Genomic DNA, 23,061 nt, shown 5'->3' with positions numbered 1-23,061 from the left:
GCCATTGAATTTTCCCTTTTGCTTCTGCCCAGACAACTAGGTCTCAGTTTATTTCTGGTGCAAAAATGAGTCAGAAAGTCAGCCAGTAGATATTGTATAGATGTGGAGAAGAAGTGAATACATGAGAAATGAAGGTGGTGTTAGGACAACAGGAATACATGAGACGCAAGGGGGGAATAAAGTAGAGGCAAAGTGTACATGAAGACAAGATGCAGAGAAAGCATGGAGAGAAGGCTGTCCCTCCTTTGCAGCTTGCAGGCAGTCTGATAATAAAATAACTCTTAAAGCAGCTGATATTTATTGAGAATTTAACACATTCCAGGTCATTGCAGTAGGTGTTTTCTGTTCAGTTTCTCATTTAATCTTCTCAAAACCTCTGTGAATGATAACATTACAATTGCCCTTCACAGAGGGTCGGGGAAGTTAAGTAAGGAGGCTGGAATAACACAACTAGAAAGTGGCAGAGCTTGGGTACAAAGCCATCTGAGTCCAAAGCCCACACACAGGCATCCAGAAAGCTGTGACATTATCGAAGTCTTAATTGCTTGTGTTTCTAAGTTTGTCCTCATAGTTATAGCATCTAGTATGTGTTGAGGACCTAATATGTGTTGAACCTGGAGAGTAGGAATCATGTTGTATAATCTCTACAAGATTCTACAAGATCTCTACCACTCCCTGCTATGATGCAGTGACCTTGGTCTTACTTCTCATCTGCAGTCACTTTAAGTCTACAGGGACATTGTGTCCTATGGAGTTTATGGATGCTTCAGTTCTTTCTGCCTGGCTTTTAAACCACGAACTTTCCCCAAACCCAGAAATTACTTCAACTTCCACCGAGACCTCTTGTCACTTTTTCCAGACACCTGCCATTTACCCTCGGATTTTCTTCTGATTCTTAAAAGCACAGCAGTGGCTTGGATACGAAAGGTCAGCCCGCGTAAGGTGAAGGACACTCAAGGAAAGTGGAAGCTTCTTTAGAGTCCACGTGTTTCTTGCGATCAGTTCCTTCAGGTTCTCCAGGCCTTTGGATGGCAGGGCAGCGACGCTGGTGTAAGAGACGTCCCTGGGAAGGAGAGAACACAGAGGTGGTGAGCGGCCAGAGCCTTCTACTTTGTGACCAGAAGGTCAAGTGGGCCTGAGCTTGATAGGGGCTTGCTCCTTTCTGCTCTTGAACATAGACTCAGTTCTTTAGATACTGCCACTGGTCTAAGGGGGAATATTTGACTTCCATGTTCCTATGTTACAATGGACTCCCCATTTTTATTACTTGGGATTCCAGTATGGTTCAGTACAAATAATAGTTTAGCAGACATACTGTTTTATTCATTGCAATAAATGCAAGCTCTTGGAATCAGAGACAGATAACAATTTTACTCCAGAAAATTACATCATGTAACTATTAAAGGGTCTCCAGACACAAGAGAAATAAATTTGAACAGGCTTAGAGGGGCCTGAATTATTCTCAGTCTCTTTGGGGACTAGGGATTTAGGATTAATAAGCTGCTCACTGATACGGACCAAAACAAGCATCATGGAGGTCTAATGAACTTGGAATCATACCAGTTACATGGTGAATTCACGACTGAGAACAAACTCCCCAGAGTTTCTTTAGAAGGCTGTAAATGTATTTCATGGAAAGAAAACTCCAATATTTATATTAACAATCTGAGTTTATTTAGGTTATTAATCTGAGAATTGAGATTCAAGTTACTTCCAAAAACAATGGGAAGGGTGGTGAAGCTGGGGGCACAGACATTAGTGTTAGTTACTAAAGTAAAATTAATTCACATTGCAGTGTGGTATTTCCTGTTCTTAGTCCCCAAAAAATACAGGTTATAGGTCTTGCTCCATCATTTTTAAAAATAATTTTTATTATTTGCTCCATCATTTTTACTTGCACTGAATAATAGCTTGAATAATCATGAATAGTTAACCTAGCCTCTCTCATTTTATATTTTATCAATTAAAATATTCACTAAATAATCTTATATTTTATGTATTTTATAATGTTTTACATTTCTTAAAAGATAATTTATTTTAGAGAGGTGGGAGGGGGAGAGAGAGAGGAGAAGAAGCAGACCCCCTGCTGAGCACGGAGCCCAATGACAATGTGGGCCTCTGTCTCACAACCCTGACATTGTGACCTGAGCTGAAATCGAGTCTGACACTTAACTGACTGAGCTACCCGGTTGCCCCACTTTACAGTTTTTTAATAATTACATTTTAAAATGTTTAGTATAATTAGTAGTATCTTATTAGCAAGAACATTCCAAGAGTTACAGCTTCTTCCTCCATATTGTAATTTGATTTAGCTGGGATTTACATTCTTGGGGTTCAAGGCTGCTAGAATTTGCTAGTCATTTTTTATCAGCATGAAGTTCTCATATTAAGCCCATTCTTACTATAGACTTGTGATTCTCAGGGAATTCTTTTGCTATTCTGAACTCATAAGTACATTTGGAAAATTGGCATAAATGAACAACTTTGGTGTAGTTGCTGAGAGCTGAGGGATTTTGGAGCCAGCCATAAATGCAACTGGGAAGTAAATGAAGCTAGATGTTGGTTTCCTGCTTGAACTGTCCTTTTGATTCAGCATTTTCTCTTTTAGCTCTGCTGTCTTCGAAGGGTTGCCATCTTTCTGCCTTTAGCTTTCTGAAAGCAACTTATGTGTCTTTATCCAAGGATGCTTTCATGTCAGTGAAACAAGAGAGCATCTCTTGGCTCAAAATGAGCTCAAAATGCTTTGCTGTCTGTTGCACACACTGATTGCGTGTCTTCATCTGAAAGAGTTTATCCTTCCAAGGACTGTGTTTGCATTTTAATAGACATTTCTTGAAAAAACACTTTAGGAACCATTCCAGTTACTAAGTGGCAAAGCACCCCAAAACTAAGTGACATCAAACAACAATCTTTTTATTATTAGCATAGCTTTTGTCAGGAATTTGAATTTGTCCAGAATTAGATCAGGGCGTGGCAAGGATGGCTTGTCTCTGCTCCGTGATGTCTGGGGCTCGGCCCGCCCAGAAGACTTGAAGGCTAGGGCAAATCAGTGACTAGGGCTGATACTATCCGCAGACTCAAAGCTCAGCTCAGTTGGGACTGTTAATGTGGCTTCTCCATGGCTTGGGCATCTCATATTATGGCAGTCAAGTTCTGAGAAGGGGGCATTTTGAGAAGAAGCATCTGGGGAGTTCCAAGAGAACTGGTAGATTTAAAGGCAGGGAACATATAACTCATCTCACAATGGGAGGAGTGTCAAAGAATTTGGGGCCTTATTTTAAAAGGGCTATAGTGATCGATGTGGTGGAGATAGATAGCACTGAGGCAGATATTTGGTGAAAGCTGGGAATTTACCACTCTGCAAATCAGTGTTTCTTGTGGTGCCTGGACCAGCATCAGAATAACCTGCAATACAGACTCCTGAGCCACATCCAAAACCACAGGGATTATAATCTCTGATGTTGGGGCCCAGGAGTCTACATTAAGATGCTCTCTAGGTAATTTAGAATCTCACTACAATTCTCAGAACATTTTTATGAAGCAGGTGGTTATTATAACTGAGATGAAGAAAAGGAGGCATGTTAGATCCAAAAAGATTCAGCAAACTAAGGGGGGAGCCATAACTGTAATTTGGAGCTGGAGTTTGGGGTTAGTGTCCTAGGAACTTTCTCTACCCATTCTCGTCAGGTCTCTGGAGTCTTTTCTGAACACAGATCCAGGTGCAACAATCCTCCAGGGACTCGTTAGGACTCTGGGAGGGAGGAACTAATTCCATGGTTTGTCTGAGTGTCTGTAACAAACGTATCGCAGGTGGCCTCCAGTTGGGTCCCAGTGGAGCTGAATTGGGAGATGGCTTAGACGGGCATGGAGAAAAGCAGTGTTGGAAAATGTGTGTAAAACTTATGATAGAGACACCAGTAACATAATGAGAACTTGGCAGATAGTAGGTATTCAATGAATGTCAATTCTTTTCTTACCCAGTCTAGAGTTTTCTTAGCCCACGTCAGAAGCAAGGAACCCGGCAAATACAGCTTATTTGACGTCTTATCCTGTATGCCCCATAGGCAACTCCAACTTAACAGGTCCATCCCAAACTTAGCTTTTAATCTTCCATCCCCACCCAACCTCCTCCATTTAATCTAGGAAGAAAACACACACACACACACACACACACACACACACACCACCTCTCTTCCCCTAAATCCCAAATTCATGTAATTGCAGCTCCAGTCCAAGCTCACATCATCTCTTGGTGCAATAGCTTTCTTGACTACCCTTCTTCCCTTACAGTGTACCCTCCACACAGCAGTCAGAGTAGTCAGACATAGCATAGGGGATGAATAAGGTCTCCCTCCTGCTGAAAACCTTTGAATGACTTCCCAATGTACCATGAATAACATTTACTCTTCCTACCATGTCCTTTAATGTCCTGAAGATCTGGCCCTTGCCTACATCTCCAAGATCATCTCAAGGGCCTAAAGCCACTTACAGCCCCAACTGGAATCAATCTGGAACCATCTCACTCCCTGCTGGCGTGAGACACTTGATGTAGCTCTAATCCATTAGGTCTGCTGTTAACCTAAAGTGCTCCTGAGCTGCTGCCCTTTCCAGATGCTGGCTGCTCCACTCGTGCTACTTTGGTAATTTCCCCTCCTTTTTGGGATTTAACTTCTCTTGCAGAGATCTACAATTTTATTTTATTTTATTTTATTTTTAAATATTTTATTTATTTATTTGACAGAGATCACAAGTAGGCAGAGAGGCAGGCAGAGAGAGGGCGGAGGAAGCAGTCTCCCTGCTGAGCAGGGAGCCTGATGTGGAGCACCATCCCAGGACCCCAAGATTATGACCTGAGCCGAAGGCCGAGGCTTAACCCACTGAGCCACCCAGGTGCCCCGAGATCTACAGTTTTAATCAGAAAATCTGGCTGCTATCAGAAAGGAAGGTAGGAGTTCCTTTACACTTGAAAATGGTTGTAGTGCTGCCTCTCCACGCAAAAAATCCCAAATGGAGTGATTCTTTCCTCCAAGCCTACTGGTGTTAAGTCCTGTTTTCTCTCCACCATCTTCTGGGACTTGTATTCTCATGGAGTCTCTCTTGCCCTTGCCCTATAGTTGTGCCATGAATGTCTACAGTAAGATGCATTTGAACTATACCCTCTAATCCGATAGATGTTAGCTTAGCTATTTTTATGTCTGTAACTGTCCACAGTCTCACAGTTCTCCTTACTACTACCTTAATTTAGGTCTGAATTACATTTCACCTAAGCTGCGCAAAAACTTCCTGATTGGTCTTAGAACCCATCTTCAGACTTCGGACAGAAGTTCTTTCTAAAACTCGGATCTCATTGCATAGCTTTCCAGCTTGAAACCATGGTTCCTCCAATGTCTACACAATGTATGTCAAGCTTCTTAGAAGAGTATTCTTTGTCCCCAGTGGGAATGTCTTCCTGAATCTTGTGTAATGTTCTTGATTTTTTCCATTTCACTGGAGCACATTTTTGAGTAATTTCTTAGAAAGGCTACATATGAGGGAGATACTTTCTGCATCTTCGCATGTCTGAAGATGACTTTTTCTATCTTTAGATTCTGTTGATACCTTACCTGGCTATAAAATTTGGGGTGGCAAATAGTCTTGTCCAGAATTCTAAAGGCTTTACCAAATTCTAGCACTCATTGTAGCTTTTCCTAAGACTGATACGATTTTTGATCTTCGACTTGTTTTTATTCACTGGAAGCTTTTATGGCTCTCTCTCTCTTTCTCGCTCTCTCTCTCTCTCTAATTTCAAGGTTTCCTGAGATATAATTGATGTATAACACATGTAGGTTTGCAACGTGCAACATGATGATTTGGCACATGTCTATTTTGTGAACTGATTACATGGCACTCTCTTTGTTCCTAGTGTGAGATTTCATGAAGGTATGCTTTGGTGTGGGTCTTTTTGCACTTATTGTGCTGGCTCCTGGGCGTGGGGGTGAAACCATTAGTCTGGATGGATATGCTCTTTGGCTTTAGGAGAATTTTTGGTGTTCTTTCCCGAATAACTTACTCCTCTCATGTTCTTTGTTCCCTCTCTATAATTCCTAGTAAGTGAAAAAGAAACTTCCTATACTCATCAGATTTATCTCCATTTTTTGTTTGTAATTTTTCCTGTTATTTCTTACTATTTTATTTTGAAGTAGTTTTTTTTTTTAAAGATTTTATTTATTTATTTGATAGAGAGCGATCGCAGGTAGGCAGAGGGAGAGAGGAGGAAGCAGGCTCCCTGTGGAGCAGAGAGCCAGATGTGGGGCTCGATCCCAGGACCCTGGGATCATGACCTGAGCCGAAGCCTGAGGCTTTAACCCACTGAGCCACCCATGTGCCCCTTAAGTAGTTTTTATACCCAATGTGGGGCTCAAAGTCACAACCTGAGATCAAGGGTCACATGCTCTACTGAGTCAGCCAGGTGCCCCTTCCCTATTACTTGTTTTGAGTCTAATGGTAGAATTCCTTGACTGTACCTTCTATCTCTTCTACTGAATTAAAAAAAAAAAATAACTGAAAATTTTTGTTTCCAGCTTTATCAAAGTATAACTGACAAATAAAAATTGTATAGATTTATGGTGCTCAATGTGGTGTTTTGATAGATGTGTACATTTTGACATGATTACCACAATGAAAACTAATGAAAATACCTGTCACCTCACATAATTTTTTTTCTTTATGATCGAGAACATTGAAGATCTACTCTCTTAGCAATTTCAGATATACAAAATAGTATTATTAACTGTAGTCACCACGCTGTACCTTAGATCCTCAGACTTTATTATTCATCCTGCATAACCGAAACTTTGCACTCTTTGATCAGTATCTCTCTATGGCCCCATCCCTCAAACCTGGTAACCACCAATCTACTCTCTCATGATGAGCTCAGCTGTTGTCGATTATGCATATAAGTGAGATCATGCAGTATTGCCTTTCTGTGCCTGGATTTGAATTTTTTAGTTTTAGTTTGAGGAAAGCTGGGACTCTGCCTGTTCCCTTCACTGCCATATTTTGGCACCTAGACTGGTGCTTGAAAGACAGAAGGTTCTGAATACATAATTGTCAAATGCATAGATACATTTTAAGAAGAGCTTTCATGTTTTCCTTTCCTTTTTTTTTTTTTTTTTAAAGATTTATTTATTTGAGAGAGACAGCGCATGCTTGTGAGCTGGGGAAGGGGCAGAGGGAGAGAGAGAATCTCAGACTCGGTGCCGAACTCAGAGTCCGACGAGGGCCTCGATCTCATGACCCTGAGATCAGGACCTGCCAGGAACCCAAGACCCAGACACTTAACCGACTGCTCCACCCAGGTACCCCTTCTCATCCTTTTTTATAGTATATGTGAGGAAGGACACATAATGTTTAGAAATGCTTTTAAATTCCGACTCTCTGGGTTTGACTCCTGGCTTCTGCACTTACTATCAGTCACTGAGCCCTTTTGTGTATCAGTTTCTTTGTCTTGGGTTTGTTCAACAATAGCTGACAGTATGTTCTCAATAAATATCTGTTGTTATTATTGTCATTATTACTGTGAAAAATGTCTTCTCAGATTTATCTCAGATGGTGGCCTTGTTAAAAGTTCTCTTCTGTTGGTGGCCTTGTTAAAAGTTCTCTTCTGTTCTCTGAAATGTGTCTGGCTCCTTCAGAGCCATTTCCACTCCGCTTATCTTTCTTGGTCCCAGTCTTTCACTCATAAGCGTTCTCTTGCTGGTGATCCTAGGTTGCGTGCTTGTGCTTAAGAACAAGACTAAAAATCTGATTGGGATGTTGTCCACTGGCAGACTCTGCTTTAGGGCAATTCTGTGGGGCAGCTGGCCATTATGCTGTCGGACTGTAAAATGCCAGAATATGGAGGTCTCTTTTGTTTTAGAGTTTCTCAACTTCTTCAGAGTAACGACTTGAAGTCTCTAGCTTAGAAGGGAGGTACTCTTGGCTGCTGGCACTTTGCATGAACAAGGCAGTGGGGTAACATTTCCAGATGTAAATCTTCAATAAATCCTCTCTCTTTAGCCCCATGTCTCATTCTTGCCAGGCCACACCCATCACCTCTCTGTCCCATGCTCTTCAGATGTTCTGCTGGGCAAGGCAGCTCGCTCCCGATACACGCTTCCAGGGGCTGCTACTCTTACATCGTCTTCCTTCTCTCTGCCTTTTTCCTTTCAGAATTCTGTAGCTCACCAGACCACCCATGTATCCTCGTCTGTCCTTATGGATTTATGTATATTAAAAATTCTGTCCCATCTTTTCTTATCTTTTCTTATGAGAGAGGGAAATAAAAGCTTAGGTTCGATGTATCACTCTTCACCATGACTCCATTTAGCATGTATATCTGCATAAGAGCTTAGAACAAATACTCGCTGAGGCTGAGTCAGCCAGACAACTAGACAACGAGACAGTTTCGCATCCCCCAAGTTGAAGGAGAGCAAGAGTCTTGGTCTGATGAAAGCCCCAAACTCAACCAGGCAGGGATCACTTTAAGTTCTTTCAAGCTGTATCTTTCCTCATTCACCCCAATTTTTATCTGCCCACTTTGAATCCAGAATGTATTAATAGTGTACCCTTTTTTTCTAAAAGAAAACTTGCAAAATGTCGTAGCATTAAGAACTTTGTGTTCAGAGTGAGAGACTATGGAAAGTGGTATCAGCAATAAAGGGATCCGAAATGATTTGTGAGGGCGGCCACATGGAAGGAGAAACCTCAAGCTGGAGCGCTGCCCTCTCTCTTAGTGATTCGAGCACTTTTCACAAAGGGCTCATCAAATGATGGGCACTGAGCTTCCTGAGAATTTGTCTCTCGCAAGTATTTAGTCACAAAACAGAATGCAGCTGAGCTCAGCCTGGCAGACAGTTGGAAGCCTAATTGTCTAAGTCATGGGAACCATCTCAAGTTAAGTGTCTAATGAAAGTAACAGGACGTGAATTTGGAGAGGGTGAGATTTGCCGGGTTATACACAGGGCAAGAAGATCACTGAGTTTGAATGATGCCCGGAAAACAAAAAAGAGCCAATTGATATTCGATGCCCTAGAAAAAACAAATTGCTCCTCAAGCAGTTATGGACCCTAACATCCCCAAACACAATTTCCATTTTTGTGAGATGTCTTGTCATTATTATTTAAGATGAACCTTTGATGAATTCAATTGCAATGAAATAAGCACTACTTAGCTTGCCAGTGTTTTTCAGCAGCAATTGGAGATTTCTTTTGTTTGCTTCTAACACATGTGGGTTTTTTCGCTAAAGATCGATAGGCAGAAGCTGACCTATTAAAGATGTGTAGTCACAGTGGCAAATTGGTAGATGATATGCATCTAAAACAGAAAGATTAATTTACTGCTTAAAAGGCAGTTTAAGTAATTTATTAATACTGACTCAGAAATAACTTAAGGGCTTAAAAGTTATACATTTAAGAGAGTGACTTGATTGGTTATAAGAATTTAAAAACATGATATGCATTTTAAAAAAAATACTTACTGATTGCTTTCTATGTATTGGTCTATGTTGCTAGGAGCTAGGGCCATAGAAGTAAACAAAACAGGCAGGAATTCCTGCTCTTCTCATGCTTATGTTCTAGTGGGGAGAGAGGGACACTTAAAAAAAAAAAAAGTAAGTTTGATAATAATAAAACTGTGGGGAAAAGGAATACCAGGACGAGGAAAGGAAGAACTCAAAAGTGGGGTCATAATTGGGGATGGTGTCAGGAAAGTCCTCATGAAAGAGACAGTAGAGCAAAGGTCTAAAGGAGGTGAGGGAGAGAAACGTGTTGATATCTGAGGTAAGAACAGTGCAGGCAGAGAGACCAGCTAGTTGCCAAAGCCCTGAAGAAAGAGTGTTCCTGCTATGTTTGAAGAAATAAGGAGGCCACTGTAGTGGGGGCTGAGACAGCAGAGGAGTAGGAAATGTAGAAGTCAGAGATGTAATGGGGAGCCAGATCATGTGTACCTTGTAGGCCATCAGAAGGACTTTGTCTTTTTATCAGAGTGAGGTCAAGAGTCTTTAGAGGAATGATGTTATCTGACTTATTTTGAAAGAATCAGTCTGGCTATTGCTTTGAAAGGAAACCAAAGAGCGCAAAGTTTGGAAATGAGAAGACCAACAATAGAGAGGATGGTCTCTTGGACCAGAGAGGGAGCACTGGAGATGCTGAGAATGATTGGAGTTTGAGTAAATTTAAATGGTAGAATCAATGGAACTTTCTCGTGAATTGGATATGGGTGGGAAAGGGGAGTTAAGAATGACTCTGAGATTTCTGGTCTGCAACTAAAAGAATGGAGTTGTCATTTCCTGAGATGGGGAAGATTGCAAGTGAGGGAGATGTAGAGGGAAAGATCAGGGGCTCAGTTTCGGACAGGTTGAGTTTGAGATTCCTATTAGACATCCAGATGGGGACAGTAATAAGCATCATGGAGAAACACAGAGCAGGGAAGCATGATGAAGAATGGCGGGCAGCTTGCAAATGTAAATAGGCTGTTCAGGGAAGACCTCAATGAGAAGATAACTTTTAAGTAAAAACTTGAAAGAGGTGAAGGAGCAAACCCCATGGATATCTGGGGAAAGAGCTTTCCATATAGAGAAGACAGTGTACAACCCTTAAGTGGACTTGTTCAGTATGGCTGGTGTGGAGTGATGAGGAGGAAAGAAGTAGAAAATGGAATCAGAGAACAGGTCATGGGTAGGAAGCTGTTATAGCAAGGTCTTTGAATGCTATTTGTGAGGACTTTGGTTTTTTCCTGAGGAAGATGCTAAAGACCTGGACCGTTTTAAGCAGAGATTTAAGAAAATGATCTAGCAAAGCTGGAGAACAACAGATGCAAAAATAATCCTATGTGAGAAGAATTAACCTTGTGTGCCAGGAAGAAATGGTGTTTCTGGGTTAGTTACTACTGGGTTTGCATTCTAGAACATTCACTTATGGCCAGGTGTCCTTGGGAACTTACCTATCATCTCTGCACCTCAGTTTTTCATTTGTTAAAGAGGGATAATAACACCTGCCATTGAATAGTTAAAAAGGCTCAAGGCCATCTACTATCTGTAAAGAACCTATAACACAGCTGAAGCTCAAAAATGTCTGCCATTAATAATAAGATTATAGGCCAAAGGTTCAGATGATCATAAATTACTAATCTTTCCTTGAAGTCTTGGTATGTATATAAAATTGCTTTGTAACTCAGATATCACTGCTGTCCTCTTTTTCTCACTCTCAAGTTTATATAATTACATTTCTTTTAAGCCTATAGCTTCCATGACCCAGAAAAATCTCACGGCGTTTACGATCTTCGCATGATGGATTCTTCAAAGAAAAACTATCCATATACTGTAATTCAGTAAGCTCAGCTCTTTACCACACAATGACGAAAGGAAATGATGGCAACTTATTGCCATTAGCCAGATAGAGGCTAAACAAAAACCTATCCTTGTCTTCAGTGTTAAATCCTCTCTCCCTCCCCAACACACATACAAAATGGCCATCACCATAGTGGCTGAAGGATTGACCTCAGTGCTACCTGTGAGAAATGAAAAGTCCAATTTCTTTTAAGGTGTTTATTTCCTTTAGAATCAGAAGTGGAACATAATTAACAAAATGGATTTCAGTGACCTAGCAGAAATATTGCATCACAATGAAAACCCTTAACTACTTATCTCCTTCCATCTGTCCCAAGAGTAAAAATCTCAGAAGAGTCAAAGAATTTAGTGCTCATCCATACTAACTTGAGAACAGAATGCCTCATTGTTTACACCAAAAACTGCTTCTCATGCTTATGTTTGAGGGTTATTTATTGAAAATTTTAATCCTAGGTTGATTCACCCCTCCTATCAGTACGTCTATGGCTAGCATCTTCTAATTAATTGTATAATCACGAGTAAAACTTTCTACATAACATTATATTTGCCTCAGCTGTTTGGCCCCATGCAATCTTATTTCTCTTCTTTCACCGCATACATAACTGAGAGACTTGATATGGGTGAAATCACCAAGAAATATGAGAAAAGTAGTGTTAGAAAAATCAGAATCCTTTGGGGTTGATGGGATAAAATAAAATAATTTATATAAAAATGTTTAGCATAGAGCTAGTAGGCACTTAATAAAATGTAGATTATTTATACTTAAAGTTACAAAGAAAAAGTGCTCCTACTTATTTCTTGTTCTTAAGATTTAGCACTGTTGAGGATTCCTAGCTAAAGAGAAGTGACTAGTTAGTAAAACTGTTCAGAATGTATATGATTTAGAACATTTTGCAAGTTTCTTTTCTTAGAACTCAGACTCAGCAAATCTTCTTTTATGTTCTATCAGTTTCTCTTAATGTGACAAGCACTTATTTAAAGAATTAGCTTTAGTGAAACCGTATTACAAGAAACAGTTAATGGGTTTGTGAGTTATTCTTTCTCAAGGGTGAAAAGTCATTCTAGTTTACTTTTCAGCTTGGCATAGATATGAAAACATTTATTCAGACTGAATCCCCTTGTAAAATGAATGATCATTTTAGGTCATTGCTCTAGAACAGTGGTTCTCAGTGCTTTGGAGAACTTCTCTTTTAGTTAAAGTAAAAAACTTTTGAGGATGATAGTTGTTGAACTTCTAGTCAGTTGAAGAAATACAAATGTTTGTATGACTTTGAGGACCTTTGTCATTATCCCATCATCTCTCTCCTACAAGAATCATCACTTCCAGTTTGGGAACACTCTGCAAATGATTTCTCAGTTGCTGCAGAAAGTAACCATGACAGATTGCTGGGACTTAAAGCATTAGCCCTGTTTTCTCCTATCAGTGGCCATGGTAGTAAGAGATGCTACTTGTGAATAAATTTGGATTTTTTGTGTTGTCCAATTATCCTGAGTTGTTGACACAGTTCTTCCAGTCTGAAGATTCCTAGAGCTGAAGTAGACTATCCTCTTGTGATCAGCAAGAAGTTAGCATGCACACAGTTCTAGAAAAGTCCTTGTTTCCTCTTTCTCTTCAAATTCTTCTGTGACCTTCCTCACACCTCTCAAGGACTCCACAAAGTGGTTGCAAGTCACCTACTTGCCTCTGGAGACACAGGTGTGTGTCTTAGGAAGGAGGGATGACCTGCTTCCATTGCTTCCCCAAACTTGGCTCCCTTGGCACAGGTCGGACTTGATGTCCAAGCCAGGAACTGTAAGACTATGTTTATCTTTGCAGTTCATTTCTCACTCTCATGAGCAGAACAACCTAGCAACAAATCTTCTCTGGTTTTCTACCATAGGAGGTTCCTTTCCTCTTAAAGAGGACTGCTCTGAAGGCTCTTCTTGGCAAGTACAGAAAGGAGCCAAAGTGCGCCAGGCTGATTAAGTCTTTGGGTGCAATCTCGATGCTCTCCGAGGAGGTCCCGTGCCTGCCAAATAGCAAGGAGATGCAAACGAGTAGTCACAGCACAGTGGCTGGGACACAGGTATCCAGGACTAAGACAGGGCCAAGGATGGGCAAAGGTGAAGGAAAGAAGACGTAGGGGTGCTTTGAAGAGGGCCACAAACTGTGATGGGTTATGTAACTATGACTAATATTTGCATGGTAATTCTTCAGTGAGCCACCCTTAACTTCCTGAGTCAGGTCATGTTCCCCACAATATGATTTCAACACAACACATTTTTCCAACGCTATCCTTTGGCTGAAGTTATGTTTTGTTGTTACTGCTCTTTGAACACATCCTATGTTTTTCTAGACTTGCCTTTGTTCTTTCTATCATAACTCCGTCTCTCTCTATTGCAATTCTACCCCTCATCTGAAGCCCATATCAAATATCACCTTCTTTAGTGAGGCCTTTGCTGGTCACCCTACTTAGAAATGGTATCTTGATTCTGTAAATACTTCACATGGCTCTTTTTACATTAAACTTTTAGTTACTTATGCACATTTCTCCTAAATCTGACTGTAACCTCTTTAAAAGCAGAAGTTGTGTCTTTATTTTATTTATTTATTTTTTTAAAGATTTTATTTATTTATTTGACAGAGAGAGATCACAGTAGACAGAGACAGGCAGAGAGAGAGAGAGAGAGGGAAGCAGGCTCCCTGCTGAGCAGAGAGCCCGATGCGGGACTCAATCCCAGGACCCTGAGATCATGACCTGAGCCGAAAGCAGCGGCTTAATTGACTGAGCCACCCAGGTGCCCCAGAAGTTGTGTCTTAAAAAAAAAAAAAAAGATTTTATTTGTTTATTTGACACACAGAGAGAGATCATAAGTAGGCAGAGAGGCAGGCAGAGAGACAGGAGGAAGTAGACTCCCCGCTGAGCAGAGAGCCTGAAGTGGTGCTGGATCCCAGGACCCCAAGACCATGACCCGAGCCGAAGGCAGAGGCTTAACCCACTGAGCCACCCAGGTGCCACCAGAAGTTGTGTCTTATCCTTTTAACACTCATAAAGTTCAGTAGGTGCTCAGTAAAATGCCTGCAGAATAAGTAAGTAAATGAACATTGTGACAAATTTGCTTCAGATTAGCTGTTTCTCCTTAGAAAGGAAAGAGAAAAGGGAAAGAGAGGATAAACTATGGATGGTGAAGGGCTGGGAGTTAGGACGAAAGCTGATTTCATTTTGGTCTAAAATTCACTCAGGATCACAACTCAATAATAAAAAGACAAACAACCCAATTAAATAAGATAAGGTATTTGAACAGACACTTGACAAAAGAAAATATACAAATGGTTACTAGGTACAGGAAAAGATGCTCATCATTAATCATCAGGGGAAAAGAGAGTAAGCCCCAACAACTTTATAGCAACTAGAATGGCTAAATCAAAAAGATTGACAATACAATGGGCTAGTGAGTGTGAAACTTTCATATCTTTCTGGTTTGAATAGAAAATGGGATTTGGGGGGGGGACAATATTTCCTACAAAGTTAAATGTATATCTATCCTGTGACCTGACAGCTTTACTCCTAGATTTTTATATGAGAAAAACAAATACATCTGTGGTTTTCTATGAAAGCTGGGGCAAGAGGGGAACTTTCTGGGTGATGAAAATGTTCTAAGCCTGGATTAGGATAGGCTAACATAATTTTGCCCAAACTCACCAATCTGCACACTGTATGTTACTGTATGTAAGTTATATCCCAAAAAAGATTTTGTCCAGGATCAACCTAGAAAATCATGTATTCAGCATACCTGTGGACTCAGACATGCCAAAAAAATCTGCCACCATTTTTCAGCCATCTAATAGTATGATTTTGTGAAGACTACTGAGTTAAAAAAAAACATAAAAAGCTTATTCTTCTCTAAACCAAGATGGCAGTACCATGACCTTTAGATTTTAAATGATTAATTTGATCAGCTAATAACAACCAAAGTTTATTTTTGTTGAGACATGATCTACAAACTCAAGGATATTGTTACAGAGATGTCCTCTTCTTTTGAGATACTTATAATAGTAAGTGGGACTATTAGAGTCATTTTCAATAGTAAGTTAAGGGCTTTTTAATGTGGGTTACATAATTTAGACCTTAGAGAACTCTGCTTATTATGGAAGGCATTGCATTTCAGTGTGTTCTTTCCTTTGGGATTATAAACACCAAGAGCTTCTCTTTCAAAATAAGATTAAAAGAAAACAAGATAATCAAAAATGGAAAGCATAAAAATAGAAAATGAGATTACATATCTTGATTGAGAAAATCAATAAGTAAAAAAATTCAACTCCTGAACTAAATTTAAAAGGCATTTTTAAAAAATATATAACAATGATTGGAGAATAGATCTCACTTTAAATGTTGCACCTGTTTTGAATTAGATTCTTTTTTGAGAACTGACCTTGAAAAAAAGAGGGTAAAATGAGTGGGCAAGTTAGACTGCTTTTGTTGACTGTTAGAAATGACTGTGTTCTTTCTCAAATATCTTTATGAGGCAGAAATATATATGTCATACATTTCTATTCTCTTTAGCTGGAGCTTAAGATTTTCCAAGTTTGGCTTTTATACCAAATCACAGGCAAATCATGGCTATTTGGTATGAGGTTACAATTTATCAGATATTTATTGTACTTGCCATCTTGTCTTTTGAAATGGGGGAATTACAAAAAATGAAAGACATAATTGATTTCCTTAGATCTTAAAATCTAGTTAATGGGGAGAAAGTTTGTGGGAAATACAGTAAAAGATTTTGACAGAAGTTCAAGACAAGAATTAAGGTGATGTCATAAAGCCACCCATGGTGAGTTTATTCATGCATTTTAAGACAACTGAGCTTGAAATTTGAAGAGGGAGATTGAACTCTGTCCACTCTGTGCTTTCCTGCTGCTGCCTTTTCAAATGCTGCCATCTCCATTGTTTCCTCTTCCTGTGCTTTGTGGTTTTCTTTTTAAGTTCAATTCTAGTTTTCATTAAAATAATATGTGGACCTATTTTTAAAAAGCAAATTACACTGGCAGCTTGGTGATACAGCAGCAGACCCCTGTGCTATTTCTCCTCTAGTCTGCTTTCTGATGTCCCTGGAACAACTACTTTTAACTTTTAACAGGTATTTCTTTCCATAATTTCTTGATTTATTGGTTTATGATTCACCCACTGACTTCTTGTTATGGAAGATGAGGATTTAGCTCACTTCACTTCAGTTAACCCCCACACACATTCTCCAGACAACCCCTCTAATGTCCCGGAAGAGTTTTAGGACATACTTGATTAAACCTGTATTTAGTATTTTGGGTATTACAACTCTGCATATCTTGATTTCATGTCCTTTCTTGTGTAGCTTTCTGTCTTCTCTCTGTTTTATTTACATACCTTGGTTTGAGTGGACCTCTTGCTAAGTCTTTTGTGTGCTCTTAAGTTCTCTGAAACATCTAGCAAAACAGTTTTTCATACAGTCGATCTCGTATGACTATCATAGCCTGTTAATCTATTTTATTTCTAGAACTCTCTCCTGGAGCTCTCCTTCAGCTCTGGGGTAGACGTCTTAGTTTCAAGATTCCAAGGACCTCTGGTCATCCTGGGAATTCCATTTATTTCTTTCCTGTATTGATCACTGTTTCTGAATTCCTTACTTTCCTCTTTCTTTTCTTCCAAGAAAAGGTGAATGGGAAATCAGGATTTTGAGACTTTTCATGTCTGAAAATGTCTTTATTTTACCTTTATCTTTGATAGTCTGGAAATAACTTTCCCTCAGAATTTGAGGGATGTACTCTGTTATTTTCTATCTTTCAATGTTTCTGCTAAGAAGATTGATGGCATGCTGAGTCTTCAATCTTTGCAGGTAACATGATTTTTCTCTTTAAAAGCTTCTAGGATATTCTCCTTATCACAGCATTTTCATGACTTATGATGTACCTCCATGAGCCCTTTTTCATTCATGAGAATTCTTTACAGATCTTTTTATTCTGAAAACTTATTTCCTTCATTTATGGGAAAACATCTCTCACAACTTCCTTTTTTTTTTTTTTTTAATTTCCCCCTCCAAAAGTTTGAACTTACAATTTTCTTATCTTTTCTCTCCTCTATTCCATATGTTATTTTTGAGTGTTCTCTTTTCTGGGAGCTGTTTTCCACTCTATCTTTAAAAACTGGTTAATTTTGCATGTGTGTTGACTACCATATTTTTCCCTCACTGTAAACAAAATATGTTGACAAAAACCAAAATGATAAAAGGTACTTACAAATGATATCATATATAAAGATATAATTTCATAACTATGATCTATAAATAACTATGAAAATTTGGGGGCAAGGAAGCATAAAACCTATTAGGACAAATGTGGAAAAAATAAGAATAAATATACTTAACCAGACAAAGAGATAGCAAGATGTCCAACCTCACTCATAATTAGAGAAATGCAAAGTAAAAACTGTAGGGAGATACCATTTCTTACTTATCACCCACAAGAATGTTTGACATTAAAGCATACATAGTATATTTTGCAAAGCCTGTGAAAAAACAGACACTCTAGTAATTTGTTAGTGGAACTCAGACTAGTAAAACCTTTTGGGGGAATGGGATGTCAAAATATTCTAAAGTTGGGAATACCTGGGTGGCTCAGTCAGTTGGGTATCTGCCTTTGGCTCAGGTCATTATCCTAGTGTTCTGGGATCAAGCCCCACATTGGGTTCCCTGCTCAGTGGGGAGTCTGCTTCTCTCTCTCTCAAATAAATAAATAAAATCTTTAAAAAATATATCCTAAAGTTAAATATGCATTTGCCTATGGCCCTGACTACCATATTTTTCATTTCCAAGGACTCCTTCTCCCCCTGCCCAGGTTTATTGAGATATAATAGACATATAACATTGTGTAAATTTAAAGTATACGATGTGATGATTTGCGCTCTCTCTCTCTCTCTCTCTCTCTCTCTCTATATATATATAGTGATTAATATAATAAGATTAGTTAACACATTCATTACCTCACTTACCCAGCATTTCTTTTTGTATGTATGTGGGGGGAGAACTTTTAAGATCTCTTAGAAACTTTTCAGTATACAATACAGTATTATTTAAAGTATAGTCACCCTTTGACCAACATTTCCCCATTTCCCCCACCCACTGTCCCTGACAACCACCGATTTACTCTCTGTTTCTATGAATTTGGCTTTTATAAATTCCACATGTAAGTGAGATCCTATACTTATATTTGTCATTCCCTGTCTGACTTATTTCATTTAGGTTCATCCATGTTGTTGCAAATGGCAGGATTTCTCACGATTGAGTAATATTCCATTATATATATATCACACACCATCTTTTCTTTATCCATTCATTGATGAACACTTAAAAGTATTTGTCTAAGTTTTACTTATTGTAATAAGTACTTGTTTCCATGTTTTCCATATTGTAATAATTCTCCAATGAACATGGCAATGCAGATATCACTTCAATGTAGTGATTTCATTTCCTTTGTATATGCACCCAGAAGTAGGATTGCTGGATCATATGATAATTCTAATTTTTATTTTTTGAGGAACTATTAGATAATTCTAATTTTAATTTTTTGAAGAACATACTGTTCTTCATAATGGCTGTACAGTTTATATTCCTACTAACAGCACGTAAGTGTTCCTTTTTCTTCATAACCTTGTTAATACTTGTTTTCTCTTCTCTTTTTGATAGCAGCTATTCTAACATATGTGGGGAGACATCTCATGGTTACTGCATTTTCCTAGTGGTAAGTGATGTTGAATACATTTTTCATATTCCTATTGGCCATTTTATGTCTCTCAAATTTACTCAAATTATAAATGGAAATTGCCTCTTACTTGTAGCTTTGGAAATAAGCCTGTTCATGTTCTTTGCCCATTTTTCAATTAGATTATTTGGGTTTTTCAAAAAATTGATTTGTCAGAGCTCCTTATATATTTTGGGTATTAACCTCTTATCAGACATAAGATTTGCAAATATTTTTTCCTATTCTTTACGTTGCCTTTTCATTTTGTTGAGTATTTCCTTTGCTGTGCAGAAGACTTTTGATTTAATGTAGTCCCACTAGATTATTTTTGGTTTTGTTGCTTATGCTTTTGGTGTCATATCTAAAAAAATCATCACTAAGCCTATGTTAAGAAAGTTTTCCCTATGTTTTATTCTAGAAGTCAAAAGCCTTTCCTTGTTTTCAGAATATTACTCTATAAGAAGTTAAGTTATAGATGAAAAAAAACTATCTCTCTGAGGATATTTGTTATAATTTTTTAATAAAGTTTTCTGTTTCTTGCTTTATTTCTATTCCTTTAAATTTCCCTTCTCTGTTCTAGTTTTTCATGTCAACAGCTTTCCCCTAAGGTTTGGGGATCCTTGAATGCATGTTCATGTTTATGGGGGAGGGGAGGCTTATGGAGAGCTTTGTGTGTTTTTGTTTGTTGTCTGAAGGGTTTTACTTCAGTGTCTTTAGGAAAATATCAATGAACATTTTTGTAGATTTCTTTCTTTCCTTGGGGTTGTCAGCCTCCCCAGAACTTTAATCTCCTATCTGGAAAGTATTAACTTTGATGACAATATTCTGTGAGTTGAGTGGATAAGAAACTAGTTGGTCTTACATTTTAGTATGTGAACTTTCACATAATCCTGTTTGCAGACAGTGATTCACTTCTACCCTCAACTGTGCCTATTATCCTTCAACTATGGTGATGGCATTTTAACAGAAAGTAAATTCTAATTTTCTTCTGGGGTTAATAAAAAGTAGTTGGTCCCCTGTGCAGTGTGGGAGAGGTGATCTAGGGGAACAGGTGAAGTTTTTAAAGACTTCCAAATTCAATGTCACCTATACCCCCACCTGCAGAATACTTAAGATTTAACTGATGAAATATTTCCTAGATTTAGTGATTTTGAATCAGCATGGTTAGCATGCAGTTCTCTCTTGGATTTTCAAGACCACTTATTCATGTCACTCTTCCACTCTATCACTGAGAATTTATGCTTTTTAATTTATGCTCTTTTTTCATTAAGTACTCCCATTTTAATGTTGTTTAAGGAAGGATCAGGGAAAATTACTTTGGTGGGGAGGGTTATCAGAAGTCTCCGTTCTATCAATTTTTTTAAACAATTTTATTTATATATTTGACAGAGTGAGAGAGCATAAGCAGGGGGAGCAGTAGAAGGAGGGGGAGAAGCATGCTCCCTACCCAGCAGGGAGCCCCATACGAGGCTGATCCCAGGATCCTGGATAATGACCTGAGCTGAAGGCAGTCACTTAACCATCTGAACCATCCAGGTGCTTTTCCATTCTCTCAATTTATTGAGATTTTCTCTGTACTCATATCTCCCATTACCACCTACATTCCAAAGCATCTTAAATACATCTCCAACCCTGATGGCTCTTGTTACTGTCACATCTGTAGACATCACTGCTTGGATGTGTCACAGGTGCCTCATCATGTGACTGCTATTTAAACGCTATAGCATTTATAGAAGTGCGATTCAAACACTTACTGTATACCATATTAATTTTGCAAGCATTTATTAAGCTAGTACTGTGTTTCAGGCATTGTAAAATCAAGTAGAACTGTAGAAATGAAATAGACACAGTCATGTCCTGTAGGAGCTCCTGGAGAGGGAGACAGAAACTTATTACTGGTGCTTTGAGATGCATACATAGAGGTACTGGAGTATAGAAGAAGAAATGTTTATCTTTACCTAAGGAGAAGAAGGGTCAAGAATGACTTCAGAGAGAAGTCTTCAATGTCTAATGGTAGTACGGGTTCATCAGACAGATAAGATTGTGATAGGATTTTCCAAGCAGTATGAAAAACAAGAGTTTAACATAACCACATATGTAGGTTGGAGCATTAGAGGAGCTAATATGGATGGATCATTGGTCAGGGGTATATAGTGGTGTGAGAGACAAAGCTTAAGATTATAACAGAGTCTTGCATACCACACCATGGTCTTTATCCCAAGGGCTATGGGAGACCAACACTGCATGTTAATATCCTATTTGTACTTTAACACATAGAGGTTTGGGGAGGATGGAATTGAGAGGGAACAACATAGAAGACAAAGGGAGATATGGGGCTCTTGCCATCTAGACTAGTGCTACTCAAAGTGTGGTGCCCATTGGCTAACTTAGACTTATGAGTCCTTGAGAAATGTAAGAAGCTTATAGTAATATGCAAGCCAACTACTTCCTAAAGCATACTGTTTAGTTGGAGCAACTTTGGTCTCATGGGAAGATTTTCTCCATAAAGGAAGCTGTATTTAGACGTAAATTCTGGGGCCAGCCATTTACTTGTAGCCGATCTCCAATTTGAGTGGTTGTGGTCTTCATCATTGGTCTTTAAATTCTTTCTATGTCACATAGTCACAAGTAAAAAATGTTTGAGTATGTGCCTTTAACATATGTACATCTATGAGCTTTACACACATATTACTGTAATACATGTTATACACATTATAAAAAACACTAAACATACATTTCAAAAGTATAAGATAAAAATAAACACTATTTTTTAAAAATTTCACTAAAGTGAAAGCAGTGTAATTAAATATACTTCACTAATTTTGGAAACTGCTGTTTAACTCTTTCTGATATAGTTATTCCAGAGGTCCGCTTCTGGTTTAGTTTATTTTGGCTTTGGTTTAAATGGCTGTCAATAAAAAAGTTGCCGCACAAAGATAGATGGTTCCAAATGGAATCAGGCAGGCTTGGCTGTACTTATTAAGTTAAGTACATCTCTCAATCCAATTCAGGAATTAAATGCATGTTTTTACTGAAATTCATATTTTCAGATGTCAATCAGTTGTCCTTGTATACTAACCTGAAGGTGTTTCATTTTCATATTTTATACACCTGGATTTTAAACACCTGTAGTTATTAATTCGAAATATTTTTTCAACAGGGTAAAATTCAGTTTCTGTTTTTAACAAGATGTAATTTTCCTAAGTGACATTCGCCATTCTCATTAAATACCTGTTTTTAAAGGCCCTTTCCAAAGCAAAAATTTCTTCAGAAATACAACATTCATTAGTGAAATATCACATTTATCTTGAAGGAACAGTTAAAGTTGTCTTTAAAAGTATCTTCAAGGTTAAAAAAAAATCGGAGAAAAGGTCAACACCTTTTTTTTTCCCACTTGTGTTATTATGGAAAGAAAAATGCATAATGCTTTTAAGTACTTTGCCCTGAGTTAACAAAGAACCCCATGTGGTGCAGTAGATTTTCAGGGTCACTATGCCCTCTCATATGGAGTCTATCTGTTAAGAAAATAAGGCCATGAATTCACTGAACTAGGGGCATTCAATCTGAAAGGGAGGTACAATTGTTGAAACAGAAAGAGTCGCAGATGTTAAGTCTTTGAACTGTGATCACCCCCTGTTCCCTTGGGATGCCTCCATTTCCTACCTGACACCTGAGGGACCACAGTCATCTGTGTATAAAATAGTAGCAAAACTTAATTTGTTCCTATTTTTAAAAGCTTAAGTATAAAAAGAACCTGTAATATTTCTTCTTGCCTCGAATGGATTATCTTGTATGTCTCCTGGGGTGCTGTGCTCTGCTTTGGCAAGGACTTGGCCAGATAAATGCTCAATGGTGAGATTTTTTTTTTCCCCCACTCATTCAAAACATGATTCAGTGTTTATTATGGTCAATGGTGATATTCTAAACAAAGGTAAAACCAGGGGAT

General features: G+C 38.5%; 1 protein-coding gene across 3 annotated transcripts in view; it reads right to left on the bottom strand.

The window, feature by feature from the left end:
• Positions 1–23,061, bottom strand: part of TSHR (thyroid stimulating hormone receptor) — a 164,117-nt gene that overhangs the window by 4,100 nt on the left and 136,956 nt on the right. For all 3 annotated transcript variants that reach the window (XM_082736400.1, XM_082736401.1, XM_082736402.1), the window contains one exon: positions 875–1,063. In XM_082736400.1, coding sequence (XP_082592526.1) covers positions 875–1,063 — 189 coding nt within the window. The remainder of the gene's footprint in view (positions 1–874; positions 1,064–23,061) is intronic.

This window comes from Mustela nivalis (assembly GCF_964662115.1).
Source record: "Mustela nivalis genome assembly, chromosome: 6".
In the NCBI taxonomy this organism is placed as follows: Eukaryota; Metazoa; Chordata; class Mammalia; order Carnivora; family Mustelidae; genus Mustela; species Mustela nivalis.
The sequence above is the reverse complement of the archived record's forward strand: the minus strand, read 5'-3'. Positions and strand labels throughout refer to the sequence as shown.